Source organism: Schistocerca serialis, chromosome 3 (assembly GCF_023864345.2).
Source record: "Schistocerca serialis cubense isolate TAMUIC-IGC-003099 chromosome 3, iqSchSeri2.2, whole genome shotgun sequence".
Lineage (NCBI taxonomy): Eukaryota > Metazoa > Arthropoda > Insecta > Orthoptera > Acrididae > Schistocerca > Schistocerca serialis.
In genome coordinates, this window is record NC_064640.1 from 162,006,814 (window position 1) to 162,024,953 (window position 18,140).

Sequence of the window (18,140 nt, forward strand, 5' to 3'; positions counted from 1 at the left end):
ACCAGCAAAGCAGGCCATCATCCCTACAATTACACACAAGCAGTATTAGCTAGTACCATATTTCCAACATACACCAAAACAGAAAGGAATATTAAAACAGCTCCATAACTCATGACTAAGAACTGAAATGTAATTAGATTCACATATGTATAAACAGTCTTATTCAAGTAACTATGATGTAAGCAATAGATAAAGTCAATAACACAATGACTGATCACGAGAAGTGGTCAATTAGGTACTTACAATCACTTGTTCCAGCTCTGACAGTAGTTTGCGATTATTACGGTTTGCAACTTCTATTAATAAATTCTTTTCCTCCATTTTTTCCATTGTGTCTCTTATATGGCAAAGGACCTCATCATACGAATTTAATCTAGCTTCAACATGTTCTGCTTCTGTTATTGCAGCCTCAATTTGTTCCATAAGTTGTTCAACTTGTTTTTCTGATGCTAATACACTGTGCACATTCTCCTACAAAGATGCATGAAAAAATTACAACGTTAATGACACATGAGGAAACACCCTCCATTAATAAAAAAATCAGTGAAAATGTGTAGTACATTACAATAAGTGTAAGATATGTACTCTTTAGTGATGTGTGTGTTTACTACCTCCTCCCACTTATCATTAAAGGATCCAGAAAAAATAAATCAACTCAAAAGCAAAACATGAATGTTTAGGACCTTACATACCTTACACAATTTGGGTACAGGCCACAGCCACGATGTATCTGTCAGTGACTCAGGACAGTGAATCCAACACAAGGTTTGCCAGATCACACCACCAGCAGCACTCTGTTCCACATGCTTGAACTGAGAGTGTCACCCTATGCAGCAGACATACCCATGTAGGGTAATGTGGCTTCCAGAAAAGCATAGGACCAGTGCAATGAGTTTTACAAGATTCGAGTATTTGCTCTTAATGTTTGTCAGGTATAATCAAGTTTTTCTCTGACAATGACTGCTGCTACGTCCATGGTAATTGTTTGCTGTTCACTGAGTACTACACTTAGAACTTGATTCTGACCATTTGCACTGTTTGCGCACTGTGTTCAATAAATGAGACCTGTACTGCATATTTACATATGAAGTACATTTAACTCTTTATAAATTACATGTTAGCTTTTCAGTATTCTATGACCAACTCACACCGAGTGTTTGTCACAAGCACTGACTACAAAGACTCAGTCGCACTGGAAGAACTGGTTCTTTTTCTGGATTAAAGGTAGTTGGAAGTGAGATAAAGAGAATGAGAAAGAAGAAATCTATGTGAAACTGCTAAAGAACAGGCATATTCCTTAATGCATTTCAGACTTAGCCATCATCGGAATCACATTTAAAAGACTCTATACACTTTATATCACCATCTACACAAGTCATGCTACAGGTATATGTGTAACTCATGAGACACAGTGTATCCAGTTTTTTTAAAATGTGATACTAATTATGGCTGTGGGCGAAACACATTAAGGTGTTTTTAGACATAATAGCAACCAAGATGGACAATTACATTGAAATACATTATAGTGTCACTTAATTATAAGTGTAAAGCTACTGAAAACATGTCTGACAAATTCAAATTATGATGATGATGTCCTTCATTCCAAAGTCTATCTTCATGCAGCTCTCTACACTAGCTGCTGCTGCAGCTGCTGCAAGTTACTGTTACCGTTACCACCACCACCAACACCACCACCACCACCACCACCACCACCAACACCACAACCATGTGAGCAAGCAGGATGGCTCCCACCATCTTACTCTGAGTACATTTCTATATCATGTATTAAGACCCATATAAATTTTTTGCTAATTTTATTCTCACAATTTTCAAGTTAATGTTCCTACATTAAGCACACATTACGAAAAGTATAAAAATTGTAGAAACGATTCCCCCCCCCCCCCCCCTCCCCCCAAACACACGCAAAACTTTATTATTCAGATCATTCATTTTGTTGTTCCAGTTGCAATGAGGTAATTAGTTTCATCAGAACTGATGGCAACCAGAAGTTACTGCAATTGTAACTTATCATTCATCTAGGCATTGGGACAATCTTACGAGCTACTGGGTAAATTCAAACTGAGACACTGCTTTCAAATTAAAGATCTGTTTTCCTCTTTTTGGTAACACATTAGATTAGCCCAAACTTAATTAATTCAAAAAACATTGGTAATTAAAGATTTCACCTGATCCAAACTTTCAGTGCCAATTATAGTCAAACCAATGTAAATTTCTGCGATCTGTTGTATACTTTTGGTCGTCTGATTTTTCTGAATCAAATTATGCCAATATTAATGAGCAAAAGTTGTAACATATAAGATGGGCCCATGGTCACAAACCTGGGACTCCCATTGTGTAGGAATAAATTAGCACTGCATATTTTAATAGCTGTTGATCATGATATATAATATACAAACAAAATATAATGACAGACTCAATACCCAAAAAAGATGAACTTTATAACCAATAGAATTTATAAAATTTTATAAATTAAATTAACAAAGTTCATTAATATCATGGAGCGAATCTTTATAAGGAACACGAACACACACACACACACAAACACACAAACACACACACACACACACACACACCATTCAAATGACTGTGATTCTGCTATCTCCTCTCACTGTGCTCTGTTTCTGCTCTTAAGTCCCACTTCCATTTTCAGTTAGTATGCTCTAAGTCTTTGTTCATTCTATCCCTCAGTCCAACTTCCCTTTCCATTCATTCTGTTCATAGTCTTCATTTACTATACCTTCAGCCTAGCTAGTTTACATTTTAGCCCAGCCTCTGGAACCAGTTGTAGTGCCTCTTCTTCATTTCATTCAGGCCGAGAGAACATACTTTGTAGTTGAATAATATTTGTGACTGTAGTATCAGTTCTGTATTTTACTTAAGTGCATGTGAAGCAACTTACGATCACTTCATCTTTACTGTGTGTACTTTACTTTCTGAAGAGAGAAGAACTATTAACCTCCACACATAGTCATTACTAACTGCCTGTCTGTAAACATTCTGAAAGACATGATCACAGATTGGTGACCTTCCAATTTTGAACTTAAAAAGAAGCCTCTGGCTATTCTTTTTAAGGACAGATCTTACAACAGTCATCCCACGTGGTGATCCAGCAAAACTGCACAGCTACCGAAGGCTTATAAAAGAGCAGGTAGGTTTTATTGCATGACAAATACAATAACAACCACTGCTACTGCCACTGCCACTGCCACCACCTGCTACATCCATTTGAACCTACTTTTGCTATCAAGCTTTGGTCCTCCACTGTAATTTTATCTCCCACACTTACTTTATTTTAAAACTGAGGATTCCTTGATGCCTCAGAATGTGTCCTATTGACAGATCCCTTTCTTTAATCAAGTTGTGCCATAGATTTCTTTTCTCCTCAATTTGAGCCACTACCTCTCCAGTAGTTACCTGATCCACTCACACAGTTTTTGGCATTCTCCTGTAGCACCACATTTCAAAAACATTTATTCTATACAGCGTAATGTTCACATTTCATTTCTGTACAACATTACATTCCAGGCAAATACTTTCAGAGAAGACTTCCTAACACTTAAATTTATATTTGATATGAAAGTACTTCTCTTTTTCACAAATGGTTTTCTAGCTGTTACATCTGTATTTTATATTCTCTCTAATTTGGCCATCATCAGTTTTTTTGCTGACCAAATAGCAAAACTTTACTATTTGTTTCATTCCTTGAGCATCAGGAGATTTAATTGAACTACACTCCACTATCCTTGTTTCGTTTCTGATGATATTCATCTAGTAATCTCTTTTCAAGACACTATACATTTAGTTCCAGGGATCTTCTAAGTCCTTTGCCATCTCTTACAGGATTGCAAGGTCATCAGCAAACCACACAGTTCCTATTTCTTCTCTCTGAATTTTAATTCCTTTTCTACATTTCTCTTTACCTTCCTTTAGGTGTGTGTGTGTGTGTGTGTGTGTGTGTGTGTGTGTGTGTGTGTGTGTAAATAATTTTGCTAATCTTTTTTTCAACTATTTAAGGGTTTCAGGAATATTTCTGTCACATATGTGGGCTTTCAAAAAAAGACACTGGACAACCAACCATTCAAACAAAGTGAGCCAAGCTAATAAAGTTAAGGTTATGAATTATTGACATCCATAGCAGCAGATAAACAACAGTGGGCTCATAACAGAATTTCTAAGCAGGTCAGTACATGGTTATCAACACGAAATCAAATAAGATCAATGCAAGAGTAGGTCCAATAATGAAGAAGACAATATGAATACACATAAAGTGCTATGAACAGCACAGTAAACATATTACTTTAGCCAAGATAGACATGAAGCCAACACCCACCATAGTAGTACTAGTTGATATGCCAACAAGCCACAGTATATGCGGAAGACACCTTGGGACACTGTGGAAGGTTTAAGATTGATTACAAAAGATAACACGGAGATTTCAAAACCAGATTTTAAACTGGTAGACATTTCCAGGGGCATATGTGGATGCTGAATTTATTATGAACTGCAGATTAAAACTAAAGAAATTGCAAAAAGGTACGAAATTAAGGCTCTGGGACATAGATAAAATGAAAGGAGAGGTCATTGAGACTTTCAGAAGGAGCATTAGGCAACACTGGACTGAAACATGGAAAATTAATACAATAGAAAACGAATGAAGAGCTTGAAGTGATGATGGCAGCAGGTGATAACAAAGGTAAAAGGAAAAGGCTCATAAAATCCTTAGATAACACATGAGATACTAATTTTGATTTAAAAAATAGGAAAATATAAAAAAAGGAGCAAATGAAGGTAATAAAGACATCTAAAAAATGAGACAAAGTGCAAACTGGCTAAGCAGGAATGGCAAGGGGGCAAATAAAAGCTATTATAATCATGCATCAGTATGGAAATGATAAATGTTGCCTATACGAAAATTAATGAGACATTAGAAGAAAACAGGAGTAGCTGTGTGAATATCAAGTACCTAGATGGCAAGACAGTACTACTTGTAGAAGGGAAAGATGCAAGGAGAAAGAAATAAATAGAGGATATATACACAGTCCAGTCACATTAATGTGACCACCTTTCAAAAGTCTGAATAACCACCTTTTGCAGCAGGGACTCACAGCAAGACAGTCAGTGAGGTTCTGGAAGGTACTGACAAGGCTGTAGAGCTGTACCAAATCCAGTGGTGAGGCCAGCTGCACTAAGTTTCTCGGTTAAGACCATATGGTGCAAACAACCAGACTGAAGTGGTCCCACAGATTCTCAATTGGGTTTCAATCCAGGGAGTTTGGTGGCCAGGGGAGTATGGTAAACTCATCCTGGTGATCTTCAAGGCACACACATACACTGTGAGCTGTGTGACATGTTGGATTGTCCTGCTCTGAGATGCCATCATGTTGAGCAAGAAAACAAACTACATATAGGGTGGACATGGTCCCCCAAGGATAAATGAATATTTGTGTTGATCCAGTGTGCTTTCTAGAATGATGAGAGCACTCAGGGAAAGCCACAAAAACATTACCCAGACCATTTCACTCCCTCCTCTGGCCTGGAATCTTCCAAAGATTGTTGCAGGGATGTACACTCCACTGGCCATCTGCCCGATGGAGCATAAAATGTGATTCATATCAAAAGGCCAGCTGTCACCACTCAGTGGATGTCCAGTTGAGGAATCAGTTAGTAAATTCCAGTCTCTGTCGCTGATGAACAGCAGTTAGCGTGGGTACATGAACCAGTGGCCTACTGCGGAAATCCTTACACAGCAACATTTGCTGAACATTCATTGAGGAGGCACTGTTGCTAGCCCCTCGGTTAAGCTGTGCGGTCAGTTGCTCTACAACAGTTGCATATCTATTTGCCTGTAAACATTTCTGCAGCTGTCAATCACCCCTATCAACTATGGCCCGTGGTGCACCACAGTTGCCTCAATGCCACATTTCGATAGCACAATTTTGCCATGCATGGTGTACTTTAATTACAGTGGCATGCAAACAGTTCACAAACTCAGCTCTTTTGGAAATGCTTCAGTCTTTAACGGAAAGGCAATGATCATGCCCTTTCGGGTGTCAGATAAATTGCTCCATTTCCGCACTGTTTTCCACACACCCCTGACATCTGTGAGTGGTTATAGCACATTGACATCTAACATAGGCAGTGGTCACATTAATGTGACTGGACGGTGTAACCAAAGGAAACAAACTTGATTAGCATGTTCTAAAAAGGTGTAGTAGGTGAAGACGAGATGGGAGATATGACACTGCAAGAAGAAACAGAGAGAGCACTGCAAGACCAAGAAATAGAAAGAGCACTGAAACACCTAAATGGAAACAAGGCCTCTGATCTAGACAGAATTCCCTCAGTTACTGACACTGTTGGGAAACCCAGCCAAGTCAATATTATTTCACCCAATGTGGAAGATACATGGGTCAAGTGAAATATGCTCAGATGTCATGAAAAAGTAATAATTCAAATAAAAAAGATGGCAAGTGCTGACAGGCCTGAATGGTGACTGGTTTGAATGCTTCTGAATCGTCAGTTTAATAAGTCACTGTTGTACAATAATGGCACAAATTACACTACCTGACAAAAAAATTTAGCACCCTAGAAAAGAGGAGAAATTAAATGAAACTTCATAGGTTTAGAGAGTATATGATATTTCAGTGACACAAAACTGAATAAAATTTACAAAGAATGTGGCAGCATGAGGCCACTGACCAATATGACATTTCATCCCTCTGGTCTGTATGCATGCTCCAAGTCAGTTGGGAGGGTGTTATAAAGCTGTTGATCCTCTTCTGAGGCAATCTGGCTCGCAACTGTTTTAACTGGTTTTCGATATTCTGTATGCTGGCACTGGGATAGAACTGACATCTGAGCTGGTCCCACATGTGTTCCTTTGGGGACAGATCTCAGTATCTAGTTGGCCATGGGGGTCGGGGAAGATTCCTCAACATCAAGAAGATAGTTCATACGGATATGTGCCTTGTGTGGACAAACCCTGTCCTGTTGAAAAATAGCACCACAATACTGTTGCACAACACACGAGGACTCAGAATATCCATGAGATATCATTGTGCTGTCAGAGTTCCATCAATCACTACCAACTTTGACTTGATGCCGTACCTAATGACACTCCAGACGTATTACACTTGGAGTAACACTGCTGTGCCTGTCTAAAACACTGGAGACACTGGAGTAACACTGCTACTGTAATCATTGATGACAGTCATTTGGCATATGACAGAACCATGATTTTTCACAGAACACATTGCGATGCCATTCATCAGCAGTCCATACTTCTTGGCCAAGGAACAACTTGAAATGCAACCATTTTTACTGCGGTGTTAATGGCAGCCTATTTGTGGGACAGTAATTCCCTGAACCAGTTTCTGTCGGTTTCTGACCAATGGTGTGGTATGACACAGAATATTAGGAGTCCATTACTTGTTTTCAGATGGCAGGTGCAGATGTGAATGGGTTACAATATACTTTGTGGACAATATAGTGATTCTCCCATGTGGTGGTTAGACATGGTCAAAGGGAACCTTTATGAGTATGCCTACCCTCACATTCCCAATCAATCCAACATCACACCACAGTCACATCCAAATGCCCCACAAATCTGGTAACCGCACAATTCAACTAACTGGTCATGTGGAGACCCACAATGAGGCCCCTTTTAAACTCGGTCAGATGGTGATAATACTATCTCACACAAGTATGCAGCATCTCTCTGTGTCCTTCACAGTTATCACTCAACATCTGATGCATATCAAGCACCTGATTTACCCACTAGACCTCATAACAACACTATATACGAACAATTCTAATGTACTCCAGTGGTCGTTCTACTGGTCAGAGAGAATTGCAGCTCGAATCATTTACACACTTGCCAATCGTGTCTGCATGTGTGAAGTTACACTAATGTACAACCATGTCTTTCTTTTTCTTGTCAGGCATTGTATTTACAGAAGAATGGAAAAACTGGTAGAAGTCAACTTTGCGGAACATCAGTTTGGCTTGCAGAGAAATAAAGAACATGTGAACCAATACTGCGCATATGATTTATCTTAGAAGACTGACTGAAGCAAAGCTAACATATGTTCGTGGCATTTGTAGACATAAAGAAAGTTTTTGACAATGCTGATTGGAATACACTCTTTGAAATTCTGAAGGTTGCAGGAAAAAATTACAGGGGCAAAAGGTTCTTTACAACTTGTACAGAAACCAAGGACTCAGTAGAGCAGATGAGCGCAAAGAATAGTGTCTTGAAAATAGTTTATAACATGAACATTAACAAAAGTAAAACAAAGATAATGGAATGTAGTCAAATTAAATTAGGCAATGCTGAGATAATTATATTAGGAAGTGAGATACTGAAAGTAGCAGAAGAGTTTTGCTATTTGGGCAGCAATATAACTGATGATGGCTAAAGTAGAAAGGATGTAAAATGCAGAAAGAGTTCTAAAAAAAAGAGGAATTTGTTAACATTTAATATCAATGTAATTGTCAGGACGCCTTTTCTGAAGGTAATTGTCTGGAGTGTAGCCTCGTATGGAAGTGCAACATGGACGATAAGCAGTTCAGATGTGAAATGAGTAGAACCTTTTAAAATGTGGTACTACAGAAGAAAGTTGGAGAAGAGATGGTTAGATTGAATAACTAATGAACAGGTAGTGAACTTGAACTGGTGAAAAAAGAAGCTAATAGGACACATCCAGGGGCATTAAAGAATCATCAAATTGGTAATGGAATGAAGTGTGATGGGCAAAAATTGTAGAGGTAGGCCAAGGCTTCAACACGGTACAGTTCAAATGGATGTAGGTTGTGGTTGTTATTGAGAGATGAGGCTTGCACAGAATACACCAACATGAAGAGCTGCACCAAACCAGTCTTTGGACAGAAGATGATGGTGACAAGTTTGGATAAAATGATAGCAGTAGTTGAAACATGTCAATTATGTAATAAATAAAGAAGAAAGTAACTTATTTAGACAGTATTATTTGAAAAAGGAATAGTATGTATACTGTAGGGTGGACAGAGGATTGTGCATGTCTCCATATAATCATCCTTGCTCAGAGAAATGAATATAAAATTTTGTATATCATAAACATTATCTAAACCGAATGAGAAGACTCCAGGATGATGATGATTGTCAACAGTTATGTTGACACAGCCATTGTTTGTAACAGCACAATATCTTAAAAAATGAGTAGCCAACAATATAACCAAATTGAGATCTGCTTGGCTGTCTCAGACAGACATTCACATGGTATTATACCTCCTCCAAAATCTCTGAAAAAACAATGGAAGCCAATGTCTCCTGAGCTGGTTCACATGCATATTACATACATGTATCATCATTCTGAGGCTTATATTCCTGTATGAGGTGATTACATTCTTTATCATAACTTGACTCTCACCTTTCTGTTCCATGTTTATTTATTTTTTCTTTTTTTTGTGCCTACATTCATAAAATAAAATTATTTGAAGTTTTGCAGGTATTGCTGCAAAACTACCTACAAAACTTTATCTGAGAAAGCATGACCAGGCAAGGAAACATTTACACTCAGATCAGGGGGAGGGGTGTTAGCAGTAAGATGGGGACTGGAGAAATGGAGAGGGGCAGCAAATTCAGGATAAACAGTGACTGCAGCTGCACATTGGCAACACCAGTTTTAGCCAACATTATAACCTAAAGAATACCATGGTCACAAGTATGACATCTTGTCGAACTAGCTATGAGGACACACAGTTGTTCTGATAGTGACTACATAGCCACCAAACTGTATTAATACTGTTTTTGACCTTAGATGGTGTCCATCAATATTGTTATATTGTTTCTAACGTATCACCGATAAATCATGGTAACAGTTGAACTTAACTGACCAGCAGTACAACAGAAAAATTAGAAGAAAACAAATTACACCTTCCTACAGTTTTAGTTGATAAAACATCTACATAAACCATAAACAAGTTAGCTATAATAATTTACTTACACCATCCAGAACAGAGAGGTCTTTTGCTAACATATCTGTAAATGCTTCAGCATTACTGATTCCAAATTGGCACTGGGATATCAATACTTCCAAATCAGTTTCCTCACGATCTGTAAGTGCTAAATAGTCCTCTGCTTCCACTGGTTCTGCATAGCCCCCTGGAAAAAATGATGTAATTTTCAGCATCACAATTATGTTACTCAAAATCTCCATTCATGGTTTAAAACAGACCAAAACATTCATAAGCACAATGTCAGGAAAGGAAATTACCTTCACAATTCTACTACAGAAGTGTGTGTGTTGCGTCTTGGAGAAAAAGGTTTAAGAGAGCAAGACTGAAGTGGCACAGCTACGTACATAGAATGAGCGCACAAAGAGTCCCAAAGGTGATGCATTAAATGAAAGTGGAGAGCAAAGGGCTGAGGGTAGACCAAATGATAGGTAGCTGACGAGAGCGTAAGAGGCAGTGTGAAAGCAAAGAGACAACTGGAAAAATATGGGCTCTCAGAAGATGACAGGTCAGAATAAAATGGGGAGACATTTGTTCCAGCCATAACTTGTTTGAGACTAAACTGTAAACATTATGAACAGTGTCTTGCAAAAGAGCTATTTCATGGTTGTTGCAATCAATATTCATGTTCTGATTTGGTGTGACCAATACAAAAGGGGTATAAGATGACTGCCATTTTGCAAGGGGCCTGTAGTGGAGTTCGGCACTCTTTAGTACTCTTTTTGACCATTTGGAGTTTGTTAGTACGTGCAGTAGTTTGCCATTGTCTCATACCCCCAAAATATGCTGTCTGAGATGCGACTGAGCATTGTGCCTCGGTCGCTCACTTGTAATGTTTCCAATATGGTTGCATCCTTGACAAGTACATTGCCCGGTATACCCATGTGACTTGGTGTTCAAAGGAAAGTCATGGTGATTCCTGTTCTATGGAGGTCATATAGCAGGTCGTGAATGTTGGAAACCAGAATATTTTGTGGGTAGCATTGGTCTACTGCTTGCAATCCGCTCATGGAGTCACCAGATACAAGGAATTACAGATTTGGGAGAGTTCCAATATGTCAGAGAGCTCAAAATATGGGTTCCATTTATGCAGTAATTGAGTTGCACATACAAAGGGTAAAAAAGAAATCTAATTTTTATATTTTGAACAAATGAAAACCTAATATTAAATTTGTTGTTTAATGATTTACACCATCCATCACTCATCCTTAGTGTAGCATAGAAAGGTGAGAGAGAGAGAGAGAGAGAGAGAGAGAGAGAGAGAGAGAGAGGAGGGGGGGAGGGGGGGGATGAGGAGATGAACAAAGAAACAGAAGAGCAGGAGGTGGACAGAGAGAGGGAAGAGGAGGAGATGGAATTAGAGGGGGAGAGGAGGAGATGGAGAGAGGTGAAAGGAGCAGCTGGATAGAGGGAGGGTGGATAGCAGGTAAACAGAGAATGGGGGGGGGGGGGACCAGGTGAACAGAGAGAGGGCGGAGTATTATTATTATTATTATTATTATTATTATTATTATTATTATTATTATTATTATTATTATTTCTCTCCCTTCTCAGAAGCCATGTCTGGTTAAAGATCGAAAGTGAAGCGGACCTCGATCAAGCGTGACTTCCTTTTAACTGTACGGTATATGTTACATTGCATTTAGGAACTTTCGGGTAATTGAACATGTATCAATAATTACAGATTTCTGTAGCTGTATATATATGTTTGGATGTAGCTGTATTGCATTGATGTACTGGTGGATATTGTGTGGTATGACTCCTGTGGTTGATAGTATAATTGGTATAATGTCAACTTTATTCTGATGCCACATGTCCTTGACTTCCTCAGCCAGTTGGATGTATTTTTCAATTTTTTCTCCTGTTTTCTTCTGTATATTTGTTGTATTGGGTATGGATATTTCGATTAGTTGTGTTAATTTCTTCTTTTTATTGGTGAGTATGATGTCAGGTTTGTTACGTGGTGTTGTTTTATCTGTTATAATGGTTCTGTTCCAGTATAATTTGTATTCATCATACTCCAGTACATTTTGTGGTGCATACTTGTATGTGGGAATGTGTTGTTTTATTAGTTTATGTTGTATGGCAAGTTGCTGATGTATTATTTTTGCTACATTGTCATGTCTTCTGGTGTATTCTGTATTTGCTAGTACTGTACATCCGCTTGTGATGTGATCTACTGTTTCTATTTGTTGTTTGCAAAGTCTGCATTTATCTGTTGTGGTATTGGGATCTTTAATAATATGCTTGCTGTAATATCTGGTGTTTATTGTTTGATCCTGTATTGCAATCATGAATCCTTCCATCTCACTGTATATATTGCCTTTTTTAGCTATGTGTTGGATGCGTCTTGATCGATGTGTGGCTGTGTTAGATGATACGGGTGCTTGCCATGTAGTGTTTTCTTTTTCCAATTTACTTTCTTCGTATCTGTTGATGTTATGTGATCTAAAGGGTTGTAGAAGTGGTTATGAAATTGCAGTGGTGTAGCCGACGTATTTATATGAGTGATTGCTTTGTGTATTTTGCTAGTTTCTGCTCGTTCTATAAAGAATTTTCTTAAATTGTCTACCTGTCCATAATGTAGGTTTTTTATGTCGGTAAATCCCCTTCCTCCTTCCTTTCTGCTTAATGTGAATCTTTCAGTTGCTGAATGTATGTGATGTATTCTATATTTGTGGCATTGTGATCGTGTAAGTGTATTGAGTGCTTCTAGGTCTGTGTTACTCCATTTCAGTACTCCAAATGAGTAGGTCAATATTGGTATAGCATAAGTATTTATAGCTTTTGTCTTGTTTCTTGCTGTCAATTCTGTTTTCAGTATTTTTGTTAGTCTTTGTCTATATTTTTCTTTTAGTTCTTCTTTAATATTTGTATTATCTATTCCTATTTTTTGTCTGTATCCTAGATATTTATAGGCATCTGTTTTTTCCATCGCTTCTACGCAGTCGCTGTGGTTATCCAATATGTAATCTTCTTGTTTAGTGTGTTTTCCCTTGACTATGCTATATTTCTTACATTTGTCTGTTCCAAAAGCCATATTTATATCATTGCTGAATACTTCTGTTATCTTTAGTAATTGGTTGAGTTGTTGATTTGTTGCTGCCAGTAGTTTTAGATCATCCATGTATAGCGGATGTGTGATTTTGTGTGGGTATGTTCCAGTAATATTGTATCCATAATTTAAAGAGAGAGAGGGGCTGGCCAGTACTTACCTCAGCTCAGTACAGCCGATAGATACACATAAAACAGAACTGAAAATTTACATTCCTAGCTTTCGGAACTTTGTTCCTTCATCAGGGAGGAGAGAGGGGAAAAAAGGGAAGAAGGGAAAGTGGATTCAGTTACTCACAACCCAGGTTATGAAGCAACAGGGAAAGGTAAACAGGGAGGGTAGCAAGGATGGAGGCATGGTTGTCCAACCATGCCTCCATCCTTGCTACCCTCCCTGTTTACCTTTCCCTGTTGCTTCATAACCTGGGTTGTGAGTAACTGAATCCACTTTCCCTTCTTCCCTTTTTTCCCCTCTCTCCTCCCTGATGAAGGAACAAAGTTCCGAAAGCTAGGAATGTAAATTTTCAGTTCTGTTTTATGTGTATCTATCGGCTGTACTGAGCTGAGGTAAGTACTGGTCAGCCCCTCTCTCCCTTTGTTAGTATTTGTTTCACATCTTATATGAGATTTTCCATTAATCATTTGTATCCATAATTTGTATTATTTAGCATGTTGGATAGTGGGTTCAGAGCAAGGCAGAACCAGAAAGGACTTAATGAGTCTCCTTGGTATATTCCACGCTTAATCTGTATTGGCTGTGATGTGATATTATTTGAATATTAAGTGTGGTTTTCCAATTTTTCATTACTATGTTTAGGAACTGTATCAATTTAGGATCTACTTTGTATATTTCCAATATTTGTAGTAACCATGAGTGGAGTACACTATCAAAAGCTTTTTGGTAATCAATGTATGCATAGTGTAGTGACTTTTGTTTAGTTTTAGCTTGATATGTCACCTCTGTATCTATTATCAGTTGCTCTTTACATCCTCGTGCTCCTTTGCAACAGGCTTTTTGTTCTTCATTTATAATTTTGTTCTGTGTTGTATGTGTCATTAATTTCTGTGTAATGACTGAAGTTAATATTTTGTATATTGTTGGTAGGCATGTTATGGGGCGATATTTAGCTGTGTCTGCTTGATCTTTAGGTTTCAGATAGGTTATTCCATGTGTAAGTGTATCAGGGAATGTGTATGGGTCTGCAATGTAACTGTTGAATAATTTAGTTAGATGTGAATGTGTTGAGGTGAATTTCTTTAGCCAGAAATCTGCTATTTTATCTTTTCCAGGGGCTTTCCAATTGTGAGTAGAATTAATTGCTTGGGTGACTTCATGTTGCAAAATTATCACTTCAGGCATTTGTGGTATCATCTTGTATGTATCTGTTTCTGCTTGTATCCACCGTGCATGCCTGTTATGTTGTACCGGGTTTGACCATATGTTGCTCCAGAAGTGTTCCATGTCTGTTATGTTTGCTGGATTGTCTATTTTAATGTGCGTGTTATCTATTGTCTGGCAAAATTTCTTTTGGTTTGTGTTGAATGTTTGGTTTTGTTTCCTTCTATTTTCACTTTTTTTGTATCTTCTAAGTCGTTTGGCCAATGCTTGTAATTTCTGCTTCTTTTCATCTAATTGCTCTATCACTTCTTGTTGTGAGATTTTACCTAACCTTTTTCGTTTTTTTTTTTCTGACATTTCATTTCTTATAAATTGTGTTAGCTGTCCGATGTCTTTTCTCAGTTTTTCTATTCTGATATGTAGCCTGTGTTGCCATGCTGGTTTTGTGGGTTTCTTCTGTGTGTTGGTTGGTTCTGATCTCTGCCTAGTGTGTATATTTAGTGTAGTGAGTGCTCCTATACAAACCAGTAGTTGTAACTCTTCCATAGTTGTGTTTTCATTTATTTTGTTGTGTATGATTGTACTGATAGTTGTTATTGTTGTTTCGACTTGTGGGTTATTTGGCGGTCTATGCAAGAATGGTCTAATGTCTGTATTTGTGTCTTTGTATTCTATATATGTCAGCTGAAATTTTTCTTCTATATCTAACATGTGGCTGTCTTAAGATTTCGTTTTCCTCTGACTGTTTAATTGATGCGTGTTGTCCTTTGTTTGTTTGATCTGGGATGTTTGAGTCCATTTCTGTATTTTCTTCTTCTTCTTCTTCTTCTTCTTCTGATTGCACATTATTTTGTTCCAGTATTTGTTGTACTTGTTGTTTGATGTTTTCTAATTCTGACTGGGGTATCCTGTTATTTTTTATTATTACACGGATCTGATCAGCTAGTCGTTGTTCTGTTAAAAATTTTAATTCTGGGTATCTGGTGATAAATGTTGTGTATACTTGTGATCTGTATCCAGTTGTGTTGGTTCCTAGGTTTGTTGCTTGGTAATAACAGAACATGAGGTGTCAATTAACTTCATCTGACCATCTCATCCTCTGTCTTTGTTTTCCTTCTAGGGTGGTTGCAGGAAGCATATCCTGCAAAACACCTCTATTTGGATTTGAATCATTTTCCAGTTGGCTAGCAGTGTCGTTACCATTGTGGGCGGGCATAGGGTTCATGCGTCGTCCCCGACCATGACGGCGCTTGTCCGAGGCTTGTTTAGTTCTTTCCTGAACCAACTAATCACACTAAAAGGGGGGTTAGCCCTATTAGTGGTTTGTTCTTTTCGTCGCCTTTTACGACTGGCAGAACATACCGGAAGCCTATTCTTTTCCCGGGCCTCCACGGGAATTATTATTATTATTATTATTATTATTATTATTATTATTATTATTTGGAAAAAGATTTTGTCATTGGACAAGTAGAAAAATTTAATATCTAACTAAAAGATACATTCTTTAAAATGTGTCTCCAAAGCTACATTTTTCACTGTTAGATAAGTTCTATGCCATGTATGGGCTATAGCGATACAAAGAATTTTTTAAATATACAAAGCAATAAAAATTGCATCCAAAAATCAATATTTGCGAAAAGTACAAATTGCTGCATGTGGATAAATCACTCTGACTAAATGCTCATCACTAGAGCAGAGAGTTTGTAAGAATTGTAATACTGAAATAACAACACTAAACAAACAAATTTCATGCTTACAATTCACAGTCAATACTTTAAAAAGAGATGTTGACTTACTCAAGAATTAAAATTGGGATCTGTGATCGAAGCCTTCAGTAAGTGAAGTTACCCAAGTCAAAAGTAATAAATCATCAAATTGGATACAATTATCACATAAAGGTAGCTCTTCAACCACAAAAAGAACTACAAACTCTGTATTTTCCGATAAAAACAAATATCATGTTTTGCAAACAAGTGATTGTGATAACCACTCTCTTAATGACCGTGAGCTTGTAAAAATGAGTCAGACGAAAGTGAATAGTGTTTTTGCATCTAATGTTCAAAGCAAACACAGATCATCAAGGAAAAAGAGTGGTGTACTTTTACTAACAGACAGTCACAGCAGAAAAGTATTCAGCATGTTTCAAGAGAAATATTGTGACATAGCAGTGAGTAGTGTGGTGAAACCCCAAGTGGGATGTAAAATTATTGGAAACACTAACTCACAGATGAAACTAACGCAGAAAATGAGTTTATTGTCTGTATAATAGGATCAAATGAGGTGGCATAAAATGAAGCAGAGGTTTGTGTGAAAACTCTGCAGAATTTTCACTAACAATTCAGAAACACAGCAGTTGCCACACTGCCTCATAGGAACGGTCCAATTTATGGTTCATGTTTAAGTAAAAGAATTCAGAAAACAAACTTTAAAATAAGGAAACTGTGTTCACAATACGCCAAGTGCAGCATACTGGATATAAGCAAGCTATATCTAATTCTGCACATGAAGTATGGAATGCATTTAAGCTATAAAGGAGAAGGGTAGGTTTGTGACAGTGTCAGTGAAGTAATTAACGAAAGACTTTTAAGGACTAGAAAAATCTATCAGCTTCCTGTACATCTTACTTACAACCGCTAGGAAAGTAAAATGAGCAAGAAAGAAGAATGAAAAGACAACACAACTGGTGACCCCAATTTAAACTGAAGGTATGTGATGCTCTAAATATGACTCCCAACTACCAAGTCGTGAATACACCTGATCTAAAAATTTATCACTATAATGCGCAATCCCTGCATAATAAGAGTGATGCAATTAATATACTGTTAACTTATGAACTAAAAGATATCTCAGTGTGATTTCTGAACACTGGCTTAACCCAGAATCAGTTCAAAATACAAAAATAAATAAATTCATTTTGTCTTTTTACTATTGCAGGAAAAACAGCAGGCACAGTTGGGTGGCAATTTACATAAAGGAAAATATAATCTTCGTCTGACACAAAGTGTCCAAGTATTTTGATTTCTTTTTCTCCAGAGAGATACTTTCTTGGATTAAGTTTCAGTCCGCCTTGTTGGAGACACTTGAGAATGGCCCTCAGTCTCTTTATGTGTTCATTAAATGTCTCTGAGAACACTATAATGTCATCTAAATAACAAAGATATTGTCCACTTCAGGTGACTTAGAAGATTATCCATCATCCGTTCAAAAGTTGCAAGTGCATTACACAAACCAAACGGCATTACCTTAATTAAGCTCATACAGGCACTCAGGAGTGATGAATGCATTTTTCTCAAGATCACCTCATCTACATAGATTTGCCAGTATCCCGAGTACATGTCCATGGTTGAGAAAAACTTAGCCCCCTTCAGAAAATCTGGTGTATCGTCAATTCGTAGAAGAGGGTAAATGTCTTTTTTAGTTATCTTATTAAGCTTCCTGTAATCAACACAAAAGCGCCAACTGCCATCTTTCTTCCTGACGAGAACCACTGGTGACGACCATGGGCTCTGCGAAGGCCGAATGATGTCATTCTTCATCATTTTTTCTACCTTGTCATGAATTATTTGATGTTCCATTGCTGACACATGGTATGCTCTCTGGCTTATTGGTTGATGGTCTCCAGTGTTAATCCGGTGCTTCACCGTCGATTTGTCTGATTTTCTCTTCACCTGTGGATTGAAGCATTCAGAGAACTCTTGAAGAAGGGCAAGTAGCTTCTTCTAATGTTCCTTAG

General features: G+C 37.7%; 1 protein-coding gene across 4 annotated transcripts in view; it reads right to left on the reverse strand.

Moving 5' to 3' along the window:
- The window catches only part of LOC126469873 (exocyst complex component 1), a 273,287-nt gene that overhangs the window by 140,101 nt on the left and 115,046 nt on the right, over positions 1-18,140 (reverse strand). For all 4 annotated transcript variants that reach the window (XR_007586087.1, XM_050097195.1, XM_050097194.1 and 1 more), the window contains 2 exons: positions 10,005-10,162; positions 244-471 (listed from right to left, as the gene is read on the reverse strand). Coding sequence is in view for 3 of the 4 variants with exons in the window: in XM_050097195.1 (XP_049953152.1) it covers positions 244-471; positions 10,005-10,162 (386 nt within the window). In the remaining variant the exon portion in view is untranslated. The remainder of the gene's footprint in view (positions 1-243; positions 472-10,004; positions 10,163-18,140) is intronic.